This window comes from Glycine soja, chromosome 4, assembly GCF_004193775.1.
Source record: "Glycine soja cultivar W05 chromosome 4, ASM419377v2, whole genome shotgun sequence".
Classification (NCBI taxonomy): Eukaryota; Viridiplantae; Streptophyta; class Magnoliopsida; order Fabales; family Fabaceae; genus Glycine; species Glycine soja.
Window position 1 is genome coordinate 48,886,503 of NC_041005.1, and position 20,790 is coordinate 48,907,292.

Sequence of the window (20,790 nt, forward strand, 5' to 3'; positions counted from 1 at the left end):
TAAAAATTATAAAAAAAATTAACAAGTAATTAATAAAATGTTAATAATTTCATCATCGGGACGAGTATGTGAATGGGTATGGAATAGATAATGACATCCCTGACCCCGATTAAAAAAATCGGGTAATCCCTGAACCCGAACTCGTACCCGATCAACTCAAGTATTCCTCATCAAAATCAAGACGGGTTTGGACAGATACCCATGGGTACGGGTTTCATTGCCATGCCTAGTGCAGGAAGCAATTGCATCACCTGATCTTATAGCATGAACTTCTAGCCTGTTTAGTCCCTGGTCGTTTTGTAGCTCTTTCTTAGAGGGGTGAAGGCGTTTTCACAGGTTGTTTTTGTTTTTTTTTTTGCTATGTTCTCTGTGTGCGTGTACGTCACAAGTTGGACAATTACTTCTTGCATCTAATCAATAATGTAAAATTACATTCTAAAAATATATTTTCAGAATGTAAATTTTTACATTATGAAAAAATCTTTCCAGAATGTAATTTTACATTCTGAATTAGGCGTTCCAGAAAAGTACAGGAAGAAAATCTGGAGGTGCGGGAAGTAACTGCCCGTTGGGGGGTTACGGTTTTTTATTTCTTTTGGGCTTTATCTGAACTTGTTTCATGAATCTTTTGTGTGGGGTGGGGTTGGGCACATCTTGTGCATAAACCTTGCCCTTTTTAGCAATAAAGTTATCTCTGTTTGCCTAAAAAAAAATGTGTTCACCATCAAAAGTAAAAACTCAAACTTGTAGTGTAGGCGTTGGTTTATTATGTATGTGTTCTAACAGCATGAAGAATAACCATACCTAGAGCACTTAAGAATTTGGCAAGTCATAATAAGATTAACATTATTCCGAAAAGTTCAAAAGCAGAAATCCGCAAACACTGGAGAAAATTCCATTTACTACACAACTTAGCAACACAAAACACAGATCCCCAAGATTACACAATGATACAAAGTTATGTATGTTCACTTGGACAACTCCTGCGAGAAAGTGCTAGCCAGAGATCGAATGGTTGAGGAAGACACCGCACTTGAGCCACCAAGGTACCATTTCTTAATAGCCTCTACCACATTGGCATTCTCTATCACATACTTGGAGTCTTCTTTCCCCTCCAAAGACACCACAATCTGTACAACAAACACAATAAACAATTAAGCCACTTGCTATGGTTAACTAACTCCAATGTAATCAACAATATGCTGATTCTGCTACTTTACCTCAGCAGTGGCAGAATTTGTTGGGAAATGGTATGTGATCACTGAATGTTTCTTGAAGTACTTGGACTGGAAAAATTCAATAACTTTTTCCAAAGCTTCTTCTTCTTCCTCCTCATATTTGTCCTCAGCTGCCAACCTATCCCTCACAGCAGTCTCAATCTGAACCCCATACTGTGCACCCTTGATCTCTTTGATCACCACAAGTCTAATAAACTTCTCCACCGGAGCTGTACATTACATACATTGGTCATTCAATAACTTAGGACTTAGTAGTATGTAATTATGAATAAATAATATATGCACTAACGGTGTAAAGATTTATTACATTGTCATCTAATTACAAACTAACTGTATGATAAGTTTGTAATGATTTTTGATTAGTTGATAGTGTAAAAAAAATCTATACTGACGGGACATGCCTATTAAATTATATTGTTATATCATTCCTAGTCCATTGATATCGATTAATGAATAGATGGGTTCTTATTAAAGAGATATTTTCATATTTGACAGTACTTTAGGGATACTATGGATCATAACTTACCAGAAATGAGAGCATTGAAGAACTCATCGTTCTCTTCCAGCTCCTTTGCAGATATTCCTTTGAACTGCTCCAAGTGGCCAACTACTTCAGGCTCCAAATAAATCCCGATTGAATAGAATTTCACATGGATAAAGTGGATCTCCATGTCGGTGATTCCTGGTCAAACAAGGAAATCAAGTTGTGTCTACTTGCTACTCATAAATGAATCAAATCCTAGCAAATACTCCGGTAGTTATATTTGTCTGGAATAAAAATTTGAAAGTCTATGCCTTTAGTTTATTACTTCGATTATTACCTAGGATGAAAACATTAGAGCATATAGGAACACTAAAAAATATAGACCTCATCCAATCTTCAAAATCAAATTAAGAAAAAAATAAATAGAAGAGCAGGGTAGGAACCTAGTTTCAAGTAGAGGATATAAGCAACTTACCATGGCCAAGCAAAGATAGGGGCTTGGTAGTAGTGATCTTGGAAGGGTAAGTGATTTCATCAACCAAAACCTCTTCAGTAGCCACTGAAATTAAATTCACAAAACAAACAATATTTCTCTTAGATATAAGCACCTAAAAGGCTAATTAAAATCAATAAAGAACAGTTAGCAACTCATTGGATTGAGGGAGAGAAAGAGAGAGAGAGAGAGATCTTACTAGTTAAATTTGATGGAGATGGAGATGGAGACTGGAAGAAGAGTTGGGGTGAGCAAACGTTGAGAGAAGTTTTGACAAAAAGGGTGAGTTAATTAGAGTCGTTATACAAGGCTATTTATTTAGACCCTTTGTTCCTCACAAGGCCGAAAATAAGGTGGTAGGTAGAGCAAGTTGATGATGCATCTGTGAGTTTTTTTTATCAATTGCTAACTTCTTTTGATTTGTTAAGGTTGGCCACTACCTAAACCTTTTATCCGAACATCACTTCAAGCTCCCTTCATAGTTCATAGTAAGACCAGGAGAATCTGGATCTTTTTGGTGTTTAATCTTACGGTAGCATGTCAGAAACAAATGAATAATATTTTACTTTCCTGAAAATATATATATATAATAGTGAAAATATAAGATGGGTCGGATAAATAAGAGAAAAATAAAGAGAATTATATTAACAAAATCTAATATTCTAATCAATTAGTATTTGTTCATAAAAAAATTGTATATTCAATTTTCTTATGGGGCTTCCAAATAATGGAATAACAATGTAACATTTAAATGGTGGAAAAATAGTTTTGTCCAAGAAATAAAAACTATAAAATGGCCTAAGTTGAAATGGTTACAACGAGTGTTATTTTCCAGTCAATTTGGATGCCTTTGACTACATGGGAAGTTCCTAGGCCACCCATGCGGTAGGTGGCACGAGTGCCACCGTTCATTGTACCGACCCATCTATAAACAAGTGTATTTCACTATTTTGTAGTCTTATTTGCATTATTATGGCCCTAAAATGCAATTACTCGAGTCAAATAATAACACCATGGAATGGGAACAAGTTGGGTTGGTGACTGCAAATATAAAAAACTACTTTACTACTATGTTGCCTTCAATGAATCCATGTCTCATTTCCTCCTGATTAGCGTCAAATCCTTTAGCCATATACCCCTGTTTAACATTTCCAAAATAACAAGAAAACAAAAAAACAAAAAAAAAATGGTTCAACATTTATTAACAACTGTGCTAGCTTCTTCAATCCATCCATCTGCCCTGTCTTACCTAACTTCCTAAACGAATTGTTGGTGGGATTTGGAAAGAGTAATTCTACATTCAATATCTTCGTTCACGAACATCATATGATCTTAACAAATTACTAACACTCTATGTATTGACCAAACACACACATATAGAGAGGAAACCTCTACTTATTCATCTGATTAACTAATATTTCATTTCGTTTGGATATAAAAGATTAGAGTTCTTTTTGTATAAAAATAACTTCATTTTAAGGATATTTTAAAAACATTTAAGTCATTTTAATAAAAAAATATTCAAAACTTAATTCAATGAAGAAAGATAATTTATATATCATAAAAATTGAAGAAAAAAATCTTATTTGTGTATATCAAATTAAAATTTATATTGGTGAGAATGAGTTAGAATATGTTTGTTTTTCCGTTTCATTATCAAAATACAATTTTGTGATTTCTTAGTTTATTCTTCTTAAAGATTGATATGTATTATTTGAAGAAAAAAAAATCAAAGATTCGCATGTCATTTAAAACTTTTTTCTTTTGAATTATTACTATCGATTAATTACTTTTATTGTTTATATCAAGTTTGTAAAAATTAAACAATAATAAGAAAATGAATTTTACAAATATACATAACGTTAATCTTGATGTATATAAATAAAATGGCAAGTAAATTTAAATTAAAAAATTTTGTAAACACGATTTATAAGATAAAGTATAAATTTTCAAATTAAGGGTGAATTTTGTCATGTTAATGGGGTTTTCAAATTCCACTGGCCACTGGTTTTTGTAAATCTGATGAGCCTTCAACTTATTTATTAGAGTCGATATTTTTTTCTTTTCCGGGGAGTTTGTACGTTTGTTTTAAGTTCATAAATAGTTTTGTTGCACATAGAGGAATCCGCTCTTTCAGGAAATTGTTTTTCACTTTTTTGCATTATTCTTTTTTTTTTTTCATCAACTTTTAAGTTTTTTTTTTATAACTTTTATTTCAAAAGAAAGTAGGCAATATAATACACCAGTAGTTTCACATTATCACTATTCAATTACATTTGGCCATCTATGATAATGGTTAAGGGAGAAGAAAAAGAAAAAAATATCAAGAATTTGATTTTCTCTATTAACAAAACTAACAAATTAGTATTTATTAATAAAAATAATTATTGATTTTTATCATAATTATTTTAAAAATTATATCTATAATGATTGTCATGCATTATAAAATATTGTCAATGCATGCACTTAATATCTTTAAAATAATTTTAATTATTATGCATTAATAATGTAAAGTAATTTTATGTTATAAATAAACCACAAATCACTGTTAACATGATTTTTACAATAATTATGATAAAAGTTAATAAATTTATCTATACTGGTTTTTATGAGATAATAATATAAAATTCTATTATTCATAATTTATTTTATCTTTAAAAATAGTTTTATATATATATATATATATATATATATATATAAAACAAAACGTTTAAATTTACATAATATAATTTTGATAATTTCTGGAATTTAAATTCTAAGAGTGATTAATAAAACATTTTGAAATTTAATTTTGGAAACATATTTAAAATACTTTGGGAAACTTAATTTTGTATCACATTCAATTATTCGAAACACATAATTTTGAAATGTGAGAAGGGCTAGCTCTTCGAAAATTTAATTTCATAACATATTCAGAACTCTTTTTCTGAACATTAAATTTTAAAACATTGAAAATACTCTTCTGAAATTTTAATTTTAATTCAACATAGTGTTACATAGTACTTGATAAATACCCTTGTTGGTTAACTAAGTGGTAAGGATTTGATCCTAAATATGTGAGTATAAAAAAATATCTATTAAAAAAGATCAATTCTGTAAATGAGTTTCACTGTAATATCCCGACTTCATCCAAATTCATTTCCAGATTTTATTTTTAAAAGAAACATGAAGTCGCCTATTTCATCTTATTTTTAACAGAAACACTACCTCTGATAAAGATTGTATGATCAGTAAAGGAAAAAAGGAGTATTTCGAAAGAAAACAACCATCTTCTTTTGAGTTTTGAACTTTCTTTCCCACTTAACAACGAGAGGCCCAAAATTTGGGCCTTGCCATATTTGGGCCTTTTCTGCCATATTTGGGCCTTGCCATCAGGCCTTGCAATGAATTAATTATTCTGTGCCGATCACATCTTAAAAAGGAATGCAAACATAACAAAATATTAAATCTTGTAAAAAAAAACATAAAATATTCAATAATATGCAATATAATAAATAAATTTTCAATTTTATGTTTAAATAGGCAAAGCATTAGCCACTACTAATTTATCTAATGTGAGACTAAACCCATTCTGTTATACTCAGCCATCTACAATCAAGTTAATTTTCCCTTAACATGGGACCAAACATAGTATTTAATTTGACTCCATGCTCCCACACCGTATACACCCACACAACGTCACTGCTTTTCTTTCTTTCTTTTCTCTATCTCGCACTGCCACTTTGAGGCAATAGAAAGTGAAGTCATAAAAAAAAATCAGAAGATAAAATATGAGTTGACAAATATATTTTTTTCGAAAATGATCTGACAATATTTAAAACTTAGTAAAATTCAAGTTAATTACCAAGAAATTGTTCAAAATTGGATAAGTTAAACAACAATAATTTGGGAATGTTCAAACACACGTTTTACATGTGCATATAAAAAATTCTTCAATAATCAATATAGATTTGAATGTTTTGTTGGTCCCCTCGTAAATAAAAACGTTATTCTTTACCATATAAGTTGTGCTCGTTAGATCGATCAATCTAACCCATTAAAAATGACAGTACAGGTTAGATAATTTAACCCACCGATATTTTTTTTTTCTTTTTCCAATCAGTTTTTTAATTGGTGAACCAATCCATCCTAATCCACTTTAGACAAGTTATAGCAAGTTAGAATGGGTTGACTTGCTTTACCACCCTTACCAAAACAAAAATATTTAAAACTAAACACCATCGATTGAATTAATTAATTTTATTTATTAGTGTTGATTTGGATTTTACACTGATTTGAATTTTTGTTATATCACACAATTAATTTAGTCGTCCTATATTGATATGTTTTCAATTTGCTAATCATAAAATTACCCACAATTGCGACAATTTGAAGCATCCTCATCAAATCATAAAAAACTACTAATTAGTTATTTAGCACATTTCAAAATCAAAGTAATTTATTAAAATTCATTAATAGTACATCAATATTTTTTTTATCCAATAATCTAATAATAAATTATCATGTATAATAAAATGATTGGTTTTTCTAATAATCATTTTAAAACCACGTGTAAGATAATTTTTTTAATTTACTGATAATGTAAAAAACTTTACATTATCAATAAATGAAAATGAAATTAAAAAATAATTTTTATATGAAAAATTATTAATAAAATTTTAATCATTAATAAAAAATTAAATTCAAATATCGCTCCATATCTTCAAAAAAGAATAGATAAAAACGAAGTTATAAAAAAAGCTAAAAGACGATAACAAATAGATTTTCCTCATGCTATCCATCTAAACTACTACTACTACTACAAGTTATAGCAGTATCCGTACATTATCTTATCACAAACCGAATAAAAGTGAAATGCTAGAGAAATTGTTATTCTGAAATTTTCTTCCCTCTTTCATGTACTAGCAGGGGATCTTACTTGAAAAAGGAAATCTCATCTTATCGCTTTAGGCATGAACTGTTGTTAGTATTTAAATAAAAGTTTCTTAAAAGATTTTTTTGTTATTTTTATTACTCAAAATTAATCTTAAATATAAAATAAGTAAAAGATTAAAAACTAATTTTGAATAATAAAAACAAATAAATTATTAAAAATGAATAAAATTTTAAAAGAACAAAAATACTGATAAAATTAATAAAAGATTAAAATTAAATTGTATAAAATTTGAAGACCTAAACTTTAAATATTTATATTTGTTGCTGTTATCTTGCCAAGAAACGGTTGCATTAATTAACAGTAAGATCAAGTAACTCAAAAATCTCCGCAACAGAGTTAGTTAGATTCTGTTTCATAATGATTGTGTAGTGACTTAAAAAAACACGCAAACACACGTGCTTGCATGGTTTAAAAAACAACAAATGATGACGTGGCAATCACGGTTCCGACATGGCATCCACATTGCACCCTATTGGCCAAGCTTTGCTCAAAGCGAACGCTCCTTGTGTGCCCGCCTTCGCAATCCATGCACTTTTCGCGTGCGTGCTCGTGCCACTCTCGTCATCGTTTCTTTTATTTACTCTTTTGCCCCAATTCCATCTCCACCGTCCATTCTGACCCTATTCACTCACAACGTGTGGCGATAAAGAACCCGAAGCAGAAATTCTTACTTCTAGAGTTTCCATGCAACACGGCCTCATTCCACCACAACGCAGAGCACCCTATTAAATACACCCTCACATCAAGAGTCGTCCATCTCATCCCATAAGCAAATAATTGATCTAATAGAAGATTGCAAGTCAGAATTGGAGTGAGCTTTGAATCATTACAAGTATTTATCCGCCTTCGATTTTGAACACCTTTTTATCTCTATTTTCTTTTTCTCGTTCTTCAAATCAAATCCTCATTTTTCACACAAACGTAACCAAAAACCCTTTCGCTGTTTCTCTCCAGTGTTCTCCAAGGCTTGCTTCCTTCTCCGATGGCGTCGTCTCTGGCCATTGCTTGCGGCGGAAACAACAACGCCAACTTAGGGATGCAGAAGCAGCGGTGCGCTCGGGTTCTCCAGCCGCCGTGCTCCGTCTCGATGGGCCGGTCTACGGCGAGGGCCGGGAGGATCACGGCGGCGATGCCGACGGTGAAGGAGCAAGAGACTACTCCGATGATCATGATGGGGGCAATGGAGCTGCTCGGGAAGCGCGAGCGAGGAGGAGCGAAAAACGACGCCCTCGAGGGACAGGAGAGGCTGGACAGGTGGATGAGAGAGTCGGTGGTGGAGATCGTGAAGAATTTGAAGGAGGCGCCGCTGCTGGTGCTGGTTTTTCCCAAATCGGCGACGATGGCGACGGAGAAGAGGGTGGTGGTGGAGGACTGGCCGGCGGTGAAGGAGCGGTGGGAATCCGGCGAGACGCCGGTTCCGGAGGGATTGATATTCGTGGAGGAGTTGGACGGGGACACGGCGGAGGGCGGTGGCGGAGAGAGGACGACGAGGGCGTGGGGGGTGGTGGTTCAGGGGAAGGGCGTCGGGTGCGGTCCGGTTTGTTATCTTTTAAAGACTTGTCGGGTCGGGTCAGGACCCGGTAATGGGATGGGGATTTGTTCGACCCATTTTTGCTTGGTGAAAGTGAACGACTTCAGGGAAACGGTTCAGTCGCAGCTCAAGAATATTTGGCTTTTGCAGAACCAGTGCCAGTGGAATAACTATTAAGTGAATAAATTAAAATATTGTACATTTTTTCTTCTTATTGAATAATTTTATTTTTTTGTTGCCACGGTTTTTGCAATTATTATAGCCAATAGCTTATCGACTGTGAAAATGTACAGAGTGAACTACCTTTTAGGGAGGGGTTTCTTTCTCATTAATATGAAGACTGCACTTCCCCGTTTCTAGAAGGGTTTCTTTTTATTGAATTATTATTTGTTCTTCATTTGATCACAATTAACGTAGGGGTTCTTACTAGTATATGCATTTTTTAGTGCTACAAGTATTTACTTGATATTGACCATTGTTTGGTTTATTTGTAGTGTGTTCTTCATAAAATTATGGTAACATCATGAAAAACTAAAAACAATTATTTGTTGTTTATCATTTTTATGAAAATTTAATTGATTCTTTTTACCATAAATTTAATCCAAATACACACTTAATCATTCGGTTCATTCAAGATTGAATAGATGCTGTTCCGGGGTAGTGCAATGATAGTATTGCTATGGCTCTGTACACACTACAGAGTGAATATATGATCATATGATTTCCAGGCGATTTTTCTTTTATTGAATATTCGATGATGGTTTGCCGATATTATTGGCTTTGTTTGTGTTTAATGAATAATTTGTGTATTTACTAATGGAAATGAGACTTGATAAACATCCATCGTATACACATGAAAAAGGAATAAGCAAAAAAGATAATGAAACCAGGTGGCTTGATAAACATGTACATCCTAAATTAGGAAGATAGGGTGAACGCAGTAGCATATGAAAGCACAAAGCATCACAGCAGCGGCAATCCCTCTCCATGGAATTGGTGTAAAAAAATAGAGGAGCAAGTTCAGCTAGGGTGATGAGGGTCAACACAAGAGGCAAAAGTTGGAGGAACAAGTTCACGTTGTTGGCGAATATCTGCATGGCTGATAACGTGTTTTGGTATGAATATGATGAAATCCATATCAAGGACCACACGATGATGCCATTCCACTCTCAACTTTCTTGTGTCAGTCATGGGACACATTGGTGATAAGTTTTTCAACATTATTATGTGAAACATTACCCTGCCATAGTGTAATGTGTTTCCAATGCCAATAAAAAGTAATCCATCCAATGGTATTTAACATCCAGAAAACTGCCAAAAAAAATGCGTCCCAAGCCGAAATATCGCAAGTACCGCCTTGTCCCGGGCCATCGCAAAGAAAACTATAACCAAAATCTTTTTTTATCTAACCACGCGCATCCAAAGTGCAGTTCCTTTGGTTACAAGTGACAAGGGTGATATATATAAAGAAAATTTTACCACGTGACAAATCCATGATATATATTATAGATAAAAGTTGTAAGAGTCTGCAGTCAAATGAGTCAAAACATATATCATTCAAGGAAACATGCTAAGATAAAATAGGATATAATTTATAAATATTTCTAGAATAATTCTATAAGATGGGATAAAAGTAGAAAAAGATAAGAATAGGACAAATTATTTTTCTATATAATAATAGTTGATATATTAAGAGAGTCAAACCATATCATTAAAAATGAGTAAAAATTTGTCTAAAAGAGTACTGTAACTCAATTAGATAAGAACATGACAATTTTTTTTTATATAATAATAGTTGATATATTAAGAGAGTTAAAACATTATTAAAAAAGAGTTAAAATTTATCTAAAAGAGTATAACTCAATTAAATAAACAAAGATATATGAATTGTTATAAATTTGTCAGAATTTTTAAATTGAGTCATGATATAGGAATAGAATAATAGTATAATAAGGTAACTGTATGATAAGTTGTTTTACTACACAATATTTGATATTCAGAGAGGGTTTGAACATATAATTCGCTGGACTTTATGGGATAAATATGATAAGATAAAATATGATATAAGAATGGAATAAAAGTAGAATAAGATAAGAATATGAAAAATTATTTTAATATTAAATGTTTGATATATACATTAAGAAATAGGAAGCATATTTAAGTAATTTTTATTGCAAGAATTATAAATATAGATGACTAATATATTAAATATTTATTTTATATTATAATTAAAACTTATAATAAATAAATATTCTTAAATATAAATTATATTTTAGTTTATGATAAATAATTTATATTATTGTATAGGACTATTTTTGACTATTAATTAATTTCTTAAAAAGTATTAAAATTTAATGATGGTACAATACATATGTTACAAGAAATATGTTCATATAGCTCATCAAGGTCTAAAGCCGAATATGGTTTAATAATGGTCACAACCATTTCCACTCAAACATTTATCTGTTCATGTAGAAAAAATAAAAAAGAGAATATATATTCTGTCAGTGTATCTATAACAAAATGATTACGCAGATACTAAAATCTTGACTAGCACAAAGCATGGTAAGGTTTCTATATTTACAAACTCAGCAGCTAGCAGAGTTTTCTCGCAAGGAATACAACAATGGAATTACAAAGAAGAATTTTTGTAGGTATGTAAGCATTGAACGCTAAAAATCTAGTGGCATCAGCTTGGTGTAGAAGTATTTGATCACGGAACTGTGCTGCAGAAGTGCAGATCTAAAGCCAATTAGGTGGCATCTTGCTGGAGGCTGCAGGTTTTGAAGGATCATCCATAACCTTGGCAAGGGATCGATACTGCAACTTTACACTCTCTGCATTGTCCAATGTCTTCACCACATACCTGTACACAAGTCTTTGTTAACAACAGAACCAAATTTTACGTATTTCCTTGAAAGTAACATAACAAGAATGTCAACCATGTTTCCTTTGTAACAGCGTTACATTTTAATCATGATGCACATAATTATTTCCAGATCTCAATCCACGAATATGCTATTAAGTTTAAAAATATGTGAAGAAAATTTTCTATTAACCCCCATCCCCTCTCCTTTGTCGAAACAAAACCAAATGCCACAATGAAATTCAACTCTCAGCATGCCAGCTCCCCAAAAAGGTTTGTCATATTTTTCTATATGGAAAACCACTAGAAAATTGACAGTTGGAATCATAAAAAAATATAGTGTTAAATCTAGCACTTTAATAGCAGTGGCTATGGGTCCAATTCAAACCAATGACCTGATGAATCCAAACCAAACCAAAGAAAAATTCGGGTTGGTTTGAATCATCAATTCGGTTTGGATTTAAAAATTGTGAACCTGGTGACATCAGTTCGGGTATTGGATTTGAACATGAAGAATCCGAGCTAACCCAAACTCATAATATTTTTTTAAAAAAAATATTTTTTTTATGTTGTGTAATTTTATAATTCTCACTTAATATTATACATTAATTTTCTTTTTTTATTATGATTTTCTAATTTTTCTCTATAATTTTTCTATTTTTCCTTATTTTTTTATTAGGTGATCCGATGATCCAATCCAAACTAACATGACTGTGATCAGGTTGGTTCGGTTCAAGTTGCCAATTTTTTTCAAAAAAACCAAACCAATCCAAGTTGATTAACATTGATCGGTTTGGACCAAAATATCTCCTAAACCCAAACCAACCTGTGGCCACTCAGTTTTTATATATAATGCCTTTTAATATTTCATTATAAATTATTTATAATATTGATAACAACAGAACTCACTCCAACTATATTATATTTGGTCAGTTTTATGAAACAATGAATAGATTAGCATGTTATATATTAAGAAAATACTAATTTAACATAGCAAACAAAGATTGGATATTAACTGCTTGAGGAAAAAATATATAAAGTCACTAACCATCCATTCAGGCATTGCGTTGTAACAATAGCTTCGCGCCCAACAAAGCGTTGTGGTGTCCTTTTATTTCCCTGATTCATTTTTTCTCTAATTATCTCCTTTTCAGAAAAAAGGTAAAAACACTTGTAAGTAAAATCAAGCCAGCTCACACACTACCTTTATGATAACCCGGTCCATCACAGCAAATGGAAACTGAACACCTCTACTCCTTGATGGTTCCATAACAACTGAATCTCCAAAACCACCCTGTCCTAATGTAAAATATATTTCATATTAAAAAATGGGGGAAATGTCAAGCCAAAACATATGAAACTTAAAGACAGCAAAATAGGTTCCTGATTTTCTTTTCATCTCCATTTCTCACTCTATAAAGGTATACACATGGTATGGGAATGGAGATAAACACCTGATCAAATCTCTCTCTTCTTCTTTTAGGTGACCGGTAAAATTGTGACTCCTCTTCACGACGATATGCCTGCACAGCAATCCGGAGTGCTGATCAAGGTAGCCAGCACCCCAAGAAAAAAAAAATGCAAGAAAGAAAATCAGAATTGCTCAACATAGTATTACTATGCATTGTACTTTTGAGATATCTTTTATGCAGTGTTATTGCATTATCATTTTCAAAACCAGTCAATATTCAAGGAATTAGTTGCATATCTTTTACTTTTTTCTTAAGTGCAAAATATATACATAATTTGCAGTGTAATGGATATATACAGTGCACTCAAGGGAAAACAAAATGGGGCATAATTTGCGTACAAATACTAATTGAATTTTTGCTTACATAGGTTTGGAGATATTGATTCCTCAGTTGTGGGTTGAGAACAAGTGCAGCAAGCTTTCTGAGAATGCATCACACAACAATTATATTAGCTAATTGACAACATGGTAAATCCTGAACAAGAAAAGTAATTTCTGATATGAAAAATGACTTTTTCTAATAAGAAACCTAAGTTGAAACCAGCTAGCTAATAGTCACTAACCAAAACAGGCCAGGTAATTTTAACATGTGGGAGCCATGTGTACCTCTCAACTAATATTGCAACCAGTTTTGGGCTGATTAGCAACCCACAGATATACGGACAAGCGAAATCACCATATTAATTTGCATTTATAGTTTATTAATATTACAGATAGATAAATACAGGGAGTTTCCCAAACTTGTTGTCTTGGGTAATCCATTACAAAAATAAAGCTGCATACAATGTCCCTTCCCATTCACTGATTTTTTTTTATCAAACCTATTATATTTTTCACCTTGAATTTTTTTATCAACTTCGTTAATAATTCAGTACCTGTCTTCTCAAAATACATTCAATAATTTTCCATATTCAAAAAAAAGAAAAACACATTTCAGATTTTTTTTTATACTGTTGTGTACAGAGAAACTTAAATACACATGCAATGTGGAAAAAGTAAAATGTGATCAAGATCATATCAAAAGCACAAAAAACCAATAGATGATAAGTGTAAGATGCAGAAGCAAATCAGTTACACTAGATCAAAGTAGGATGCACAAAAGCAAGTAAATAGGCTTATTTCTGTGTCTCAGCTGAATTATTTTGCAAAGAAGTACAAATTTACAATATAGTCACTAGTAGCTTTGAGACTCCTGCCATTCTACTGTGTAGAGGCATATATATGAGAAAAAGAAGTTGAAAATTACCAGCTCCATATTTAATAACATTTTTCAGATGACTTAGTCACAGAAAAGGTCAGCTGAAAATTATGGCATTTGATGGCTTAGAACCCACCATTCTAATAGCATGCTCTATTCCACCTCCACCAAATGAATGTCCACATGGTAATATCATAGCATCATCCATAAGAGCACCCCTTTATTTTCAGAGTATGGCATCAATCAAATATAAGAAGTTAGTAATAAGAATGAATAAGCAAGATGCCAACAAGATATCAGCAGGTCAAACTTATGTTATTATGCTGAGCAAAAAAAAAACTTATGTTATTATATGCTTGCACAAAAGGAACACCTGTAAAAACACCATTTGTTAAATCTTAATTAAAAGGGAAAAATACACAACACTAGGACCTATTTTCAACAAGTTGGACAAAGATTTTTACACAAGGGATCAACTGATGCTAATAGATAATCCCGAGAAGTACCCAGTATAATGAGTATATTGTTTAGAAAATGCCCAGAATTGAAGCTTCTTCTTCGGTTTTTCCCTACTACACAAATTTTCTGTCTCACAAAAACACCAAACAGGTAGAGATGAGCTTATTCTAATGGAAAGAAAAAGGGTGGGGGGAGATGCCTACAAGGAAAGTGGTATGTATGGTTTCTCGGAACAGGCTGGGTAAGATGGGGATGTGAATGCACAATGCTTTTTATGTTCAAAACATGAACTTTACATGATTTGTAAATGACCTGAACTACAGCTGCTTCTTTTTTCTCATTACATAGGTTTTGTGAAAGACAACAACACCAAACTGCTAGACAAGAGCTTCTTCTAAAGGAAAGAAAAAGGGGGGGTGTTTACAAGGAAAGTAATATATGTATGGTTTGTAGGAACAAGCTGGTTAAAATGGGAATACAAGCGCACACTGCTTTTAAGTTCTAAACATGAACTTTGCATGCCATTTCAGGGCCAATTCGATTTAACTAAACGCCAAGGGTTGGTTGAAGAACATATGCAACAAAAATGAATAGCAAATCAGGAAAGCTACTCTTATCTTGCATAACACCACCTAATCTCAACAATCACAACATAAAAGAAAGAACCCATTATCCACTACAACTTTATTTATTTATTTGTTTGTTTGTTTGTGAATCCTCAGGCTATAAAACGAGTTAAGACTTACGTGACAGGATCTGAAAGAATTGCCCTGAGTGACTCCCCTGACTCGCTCGAATACATAGCATCCTTCCTCCCACTAAACCCACAACCACTATCATCCACCATCACTTTCTGCCCAGAAGCCCCTTCGCCGCCGTGAAGATAGTGCGAATAGTACTCCTCACAGTCAGTTTCAGCAACGGTAACTGAATTCTGAGACTTACCTAACCCCTCTTGCCGATGATCTTCATCACCACCACTCACAATGCTATGCACCAATTGCCCAATATCACCACCATCCTTCACCAATAGCTCTCTTCCAGAAACTACCACATTCAAAAACAACAAGAAAAAAAAAATTAAAGAAAAAAGTCACATTCTGAATATAATTAATTAAAGATGCAATTCTATTTTCTTAATTCGTACCGTAAGAGTGGGCTTTCCCGTTTGCAACAGCAGGTAAATTAGCGCCACCGTTGTTGTTGTTGTTGTTGTTGTTGTTGTTAAGTTCGCTTTTGGTTCCATCACCAACGAGTCCTCCTACTTCGGTGTCATCCGCTTCATCGTCGTCGTCATCTTCGTCGTCGTCGTCAGACTCTTCGTCATCGTCTGTGGCGCTCCAATTGCGGGCGTGGGGCGGGTCGCGGCGGGCGGAGCAGTCGGCGTAGCGGCGGAATTCGGGGTTCTGGGCGGCGGCGAAGAAGCGGTCGCGGTCGATGAACATCTTGTTGTCGTCGATGAAGGCGCCAAGTTCGCGGGTCTTCGGAGGCGGGTCCCCGACCCGACGCTGGTGCGGGGTGGGGCAATTGAAGCGGAGAGGGTCGTCTTGGAAGACGAGAGGGGAATTGAGACCGTTCTCGATCCTCTGGTCGGGTACGAGAGTGATGTCTTCGGAGGACATGGGAGGAATAGGGAACTAGGGTTTCGAGACTCTGTTTGCTGCGAACGCCGCCGTTTGGTGTTCACACTCGCCGCGAGCGAGAAAGAGTGCTTTCTTTCTTTCTTTCTTTCTTTCTTTCTCCCAGATGCTGCTGGGAGATGGATTGTACGACGAGTCGTTTTTGGCTTGTTGAGGAACGACGTCGTTAAGAAGTGTGCTGGGATGGGAGATTAGTCCTCATGGTTGATTGTCCATTTTTTTCCGCATGCTCGCAGGATCTTGATGGATTTTCACTTTCATAATTGTCCTATAATCATGACGGTAAGAGATTGGGCTTTTTATTATCACACTTTCATAATTGTTAAGTTCACACCCCTACTCTTTTTAGAAATTATTTTGAGTGATGAAAACATACTTTCGTTATGTATTTTGACAAAATTTTATCAAGTTATACAACAAAAATACAAAAAAAACATTTTTTTTATTGTTATTAGGGGGGGTTAAAGGTACTTTTATAAAAAAATGAAAACTGAAAGGTGTTAACTTAACAAAAATAGGTGTGAAAATAACAAGTTCCTAGGAGATTTCTACAATTCGACCCCAGATCTCTACTGGGCATAAATTATGGTGATAAAAATAATGGCCCAACCTTAGAAACTTTTTGTTCATAAAAGCCTGGATATTTTACCTTTAAAAATAATACCCCATTGCATTTGGTATGCGGAAGCAGTAATTAATATTTATAGAGGACAGGTGAGCACACACAAGATAGGTGTCCCTACCACACTTGTGTGAATCATTGTTGGTTAAAAGCTTCGATATTTTGAACTATGGAATTTTCACCTAGTTCGTGTGTTTCATAAATTAAAAGTTCATTTTTTGCGAATGTAAACATGAAAAAGTTACATTTTTTTATTTGTTAGAAGTTTTGAAAATTATTCAAAAGTATTGTTGATTCATAACCAAGTTGTAACTTTTATTTTTATTATAATTTCCTATACTTTTATTCCCATGAGAAGGGGCGGAAAGTGATATTCTCAATATGAAAATTTATTTTCTAATGCACATATAACCTCTATTTTTACTTAAATTATTTTAAATTCTAAGAAATATTTCTATAAATATTAAAATGTAAATCAAACATGTTTTAAACATATTCAGGAATAACATTTCTTATTAAAATTATTTTTTTTGTTACAAAAAAAATAAGCTTTTTTTGTTTTAATAAAAGTCATATGTTTAAGATACTACTTGCATAAAGATTTTTTTAATAGAAGGGTTATCGGTTGTCTTTTGTAAAAAATAAAATGATGTGAGTCGTATAATACACAACTTACATATTTTTTAAATAAAAAACATATAAGTTGGACGATGACTTGCATTGAAACAAAGATTCGACCTATCACAAAAAAATTCAATGAGATTTTTAGAAACAAGGGCCATTTGTTTTCAATCAAAATGTTGAGAAATATATAAGAATGTTTTCAACTAAAATAATTTCATTTTTTATATATTTCTTACATTGTTGCAAAGGAAGACACATGTTTCCATTGTTAGTGCATCATACATTGGAAGAAAACTGTCGATGATACCCGGAGAAGCTCTTAAAAGAAGGGAAATTAGTAGCGGCAACAACATGAGTTGAACTCCTTGAGTTAACTTGTTTAATCTATCCTTTTGAATGAGGTAAAAAGTCTTCAATCCATGAACTCGTTTTGAACTCATTGAGTCAACATATTTAACCTGTTCAATGATATTGTTATTATTATTAATGATATTTTTTAGAATCAAACATAAAATAACTAAAATTATCCTATCTAATATCACACTTTATCACAAATCAAACAGACTCGGAGTCATTTATTTTTTCAACTAAAATAATTTCATTTTTTATATATTTCTTAGCAACAAAAAAAATATATAAGAATGTTTTCACCTTGTCATCTAATAATAAACCGCTATATTTGGTAAAAAAATATTATATTAATAAATCATAAGTTTATTAATTTTATGATAATTACTTTAAAAATTATACCAATCATAATTTTTTTAATTGATAATATAAAAATAAAATCACAATTTAACCTAATATATCTATTAAACTTATTGAGGGGTAGGACTGGGGAGTGAAACTTAGACGATATACATAAAAATTAAAATAAGAGTATTTTTTTTATCTTTTCGAGTAACCTTTAATGAATTTATATTTTTATTTTATTATACTATGATACGATTTTAATTATTCACCAAATAAAATTGTACAATTTTAATTTTTGTATTTGATAACAAATGCTCTACGCTCTATAATGTAGTTGACACAGATATTAATGTTATCACAATTTTATTATATAAGCCTTTATTTTTCTAAAAATTACATTAACACTTTTGAATTTTTTTTCTAATTACACACTATATCTCTGATTACAACCTCTCTTATATAGAGATGTCAGTGTTTTTAAACATTAAGAAAATAATGTAATGTATAAGGAGATGTCAGTGTTTTTAAAAATTAGTGTAAAAATATAAAAAAAAATAGTGTATGTTTTGTGTAATTTGAAAAAAAAATTCAAGAGATGAGAGTGAAGTTGTAGACAACAATAATCATTTGTATACATGAATGTGGAAGTCACTTCATAAATTCCTTTTTCATCTTAATCAATCGTTGCATCCATTACTTGGGAAGGAAAGAAATTAATTTAAAAATTAGATCATAATGTACATGGTTCCAAGTTGTCTGGGGGGGGCTACTTACGGAAAAACAAAGGCCATCAAGACAAGATTATATTGCATATACCCTAATTGATATTTTTCTACTGAAGAAATATTATTATGTCCAATTAATTTCAGGAGTACAATAAATTTCAAATATACCGACTTGCCTTCTAACGCGTTTGATATCATGTGCAAACTACATAAAAGATGTGATTTACTAACATCACTCGTGCCAAACTCTGGTTTAAACATGGAAGTTTTGGTGATTGAAGTACTTGTAAATAATACTTGATCTTTAGTTGATCTTTTAATATTTTACCCTGCACTAATTGGAAATAATAACGGTAACACGAGATTCTGTTCTTATTTATTGATGTAGATATGATAGCATTGATCCAAAAATAAATAACCTTGTCCACGCCTTCTCTTTGCATAATTCTAATTCCCAATTTCAAAAGATCCATATTGTCTTGATTTTTTTTTCTCTCATTGATATTTGTGATGAAAATCAGCAAGAATAAGGGTCTCAAGCCTGAACAAGAAAAGGCTTCTAATTCAAACAATGGGGTGTTGATGGATTTCATGAAGCTTTCAAAGGATGACAAGGCTCAAGAACAACCATCAAGTAAGGTGGTGGTTGATTCATCTCTTTGTGACTCTAAAGGAGCAGATGATGAGAAGAATACAAAGGAAGCAAAGACTTTCTCATGCAACTATTGCAAGAGAGAGTTTTCTACCTCGCAAGCTTTGGGGGGACACCAAAACGCTCATAAACAAGAACGTGCTCTTGCAAAATGTGCCCAAGGCTTTGATGTTGGTGGCTTTGGACACTTTCCTTACTACCCTTATCCTAGTTTTTACAACTCTCATTCTCCTTATGGAGGATCTTTCAATAGGGCACTCGGGGTCCAAACTGATTCCATGATTCACAAGCATCCTTGGACCCCAAGGTATGGTCATTCTTGGTTGAAACAAGATCGTGTGACGATACCGAATTCGTCAATATTTGATGGGTTTGAAATTGTGAAAGGTTATTATCCAATTATGAAGAGTGATGGAACTCTTACTTTAAGGCAAGAGAATGGTAATGGTAATGCCAATGTTGGAACACTTTCTCTTTTTGCAAATTATGCTACCAATTCATCAAGCCAAGTCATAAACAGTGATGGCAATGCCAATGTTGGAACACTTTCTCTTTTTGCAAATGCTGCCACCACTCCATCAAGCCAACTTGGACACAGAGCAATTCTTGCAACCAAAAAAATTGATGATTATTCCATGCCAGAAGAAACCTCCAAAGGAGTATCTTCCAATCTTGATTTGTCACTTAAGCTTTAAATGTAGAGTCTTTATGTTTGTTTGTTTTTTTCATACTTGTAGAGCCTTTTATTGTTCACAGTGCTTTTTAATTTTATGGAATAATTCATATATCTTCGTTTTTTTATTTTCTTATTTGAGTTAAAAATATATATAGAAAAGAAATTGTGACTATTTTTACCTGAAAATTGAGTGACAGGTTTGTGATTAATTGATAAATAAGTTCCAAGTAAAGATTTGAAAAAAAATCCAGCCAAATAAACTTTATATATTATTTTTTATAAAGCTTTTATATATACAATGAAAAATATAATTCAAATATTACTTGTTAATTTGTTGGATAGTGCTTTTACAATTTTCTATTTAAGTTGCAATAAATAGATATAAATGTTATACAATTTTGTCACATACGCAGATATTATACGACAATATTCATTTATTCTACTGATTTTTTAAATTTTAAGAATACATAAGGTATTTACGA

At 32.5% G+C, this 20,790-nt stretch overlaps 4 protein-coding genes across 5 annotated transcripts; 2 read left to right on the plus strand and 2 right to left on the minus strand.

The window, feature by feature from the left end:
• Positions 1-813: 813 nt before the first annotated feature.
• Positions 814-2,769, minus strand: LOC114410172 (probable chalcone--flavonone isomerase 3). The gene is made up of 5 exons (XM_028373998.1): positions 2,415-2,769; positions 2,198-2,281; positions 1,765-1,920; positions 1,221-1,447; positions 814-1,130 (listed from the first exon to the last, which is right to left on the minus strand). Coding segments are annotated over exons 1-5 (630 nt in total). The 5' UTR covers positions 2,416-2,769; the 3' UTR covers positions 814-968.
• A 5,083-nt stretch (positions 2,770-7,852) lies between these two features.
• On the plus strand, positions 7,853-9,088 carry LOC114410173. The gene is made up of 2 exons (XM_028374000.1): positions 7,853-7,983; positions 8,106-9,088. The coding sequence occupies exon 2, from the start codon at positions 8,134-8,136 to the stop codon at positions 8,857-8,859; it is 726 nt and encodes a 241-aa protein (XP_028229801.1). The 5' UTR covers positions 7,853-7,983; positions 8,106-8,133; the 3' UTR covers positions 8,860-9,088.
• Positions 9,089-11,068: 1,980 nt separating this feature from the next.
• Positions 11,069-16,524, minus strand: LOC114410174 (U-box domain-containing protein 62-like). Of its 2 annotated transcripts, none has more exons than XR_003666276.1 (8): positions 15,824-16,524; positions 15,423-15,723; positions 14,354-14,435; positions 13,384-13,441; positions 13,003-13,091; positions 12,753-12,847; positions 12,597-12,667; positions 11,069-11,548 (listed from the first exon to the last, which is right to left on the minus strand). XR_003666276.1 is itself a non-coding variant. In XM_028374001.1 (8 exons), the coding sequence occupies exons 1-8, from the start codon at positions 16,296-16,298 to the stop codon at positions 11,425-11,427; spliced, it is 1,290 nt and encodes a 429-aa protein (XP_028229802.1). In that variant the 5' UTR covers positions 16,299-16,518; the 3' UTR covers positions 11,069-11,424. The 2 variants fall into 2 exon arrangements, 1 of the variants encoding a protein (XP_028229802.1); XM_028374001.1 differs by having other exon boundaries at positions 12,753-12,842; positions 15,824-16,518.
• Positions 16,525-19,490: 2,966 nt separating this feature from the next.
• LOC114410903 lies at positions 19,491-20,327 on the plus strand. The gene has a single exon (XM_028374806.1). The coding sequence runs from the start codon at positions 19,491-19,493 to the stop codon at positions 20,325-20,327; it is 837 nt and encodes a 278-aa protein (XP_028230607.1).
• Positions 20,328-20,790: the final 463 nt, after the last annotated feature.

Excerpts from the sequence above, each read along its gene's own strand:
- LOC114410172 (XM_028373998.1), bottom strand. Across the intron at positions 1,448-1,764 it reads CTTCAATGCTCTCATTTCTG|CTCCGGTGGAGAAGTTTATT; the intron begins GTAAGTTATGAT and ends TGTAATGTACAG. Across the intron at positions 1,131-1,220 it reads CAAATTCTGCCACTGCTGAG|ATTGTGGTGTCTTTGGAGGG; the intron begins GTAAAGTAGCAG and ends TTTGTTGTACAG.
- LOC114410174 (XM_028374001.1), bottom strand. The coding sequence starts at position 16,298 with ATGTCCTCCGAAGACATCACTCTCGTACCCGACCAGAGGATCGAGAAC. Across the intron at positions 15,724-15,823 it reads CGGGAAAGCCCACTCTTACG|TTTCTGGAAGAGAGCTATTG; the intron begins GTACGAATTAAG and ends TGAATGTGGTAG. Across the intron at positions 13,092-13,383 it reads ATCAATATCTCCAAACCTAT|CACTCCGGATTGCTGTGCAG; the intron begins GTAAGCAAAAAT and ends TACCTTGATCAG.
- LOC114410173 (XM_028374000.1), top strand. The coding sequence starts at position 8,134 with ATGGCGTCGTCTCTGGCCATTGCTTGCGGCGGAAACAACAACGCCAAC.
- LOC114410903 (XM_028374806.1), top strand. The coding sequence starts at position 19,491 with ATGAAAATCAGCAAGAATAAGGGTCTCAAGCCTGAACAAGAAAAGGCT.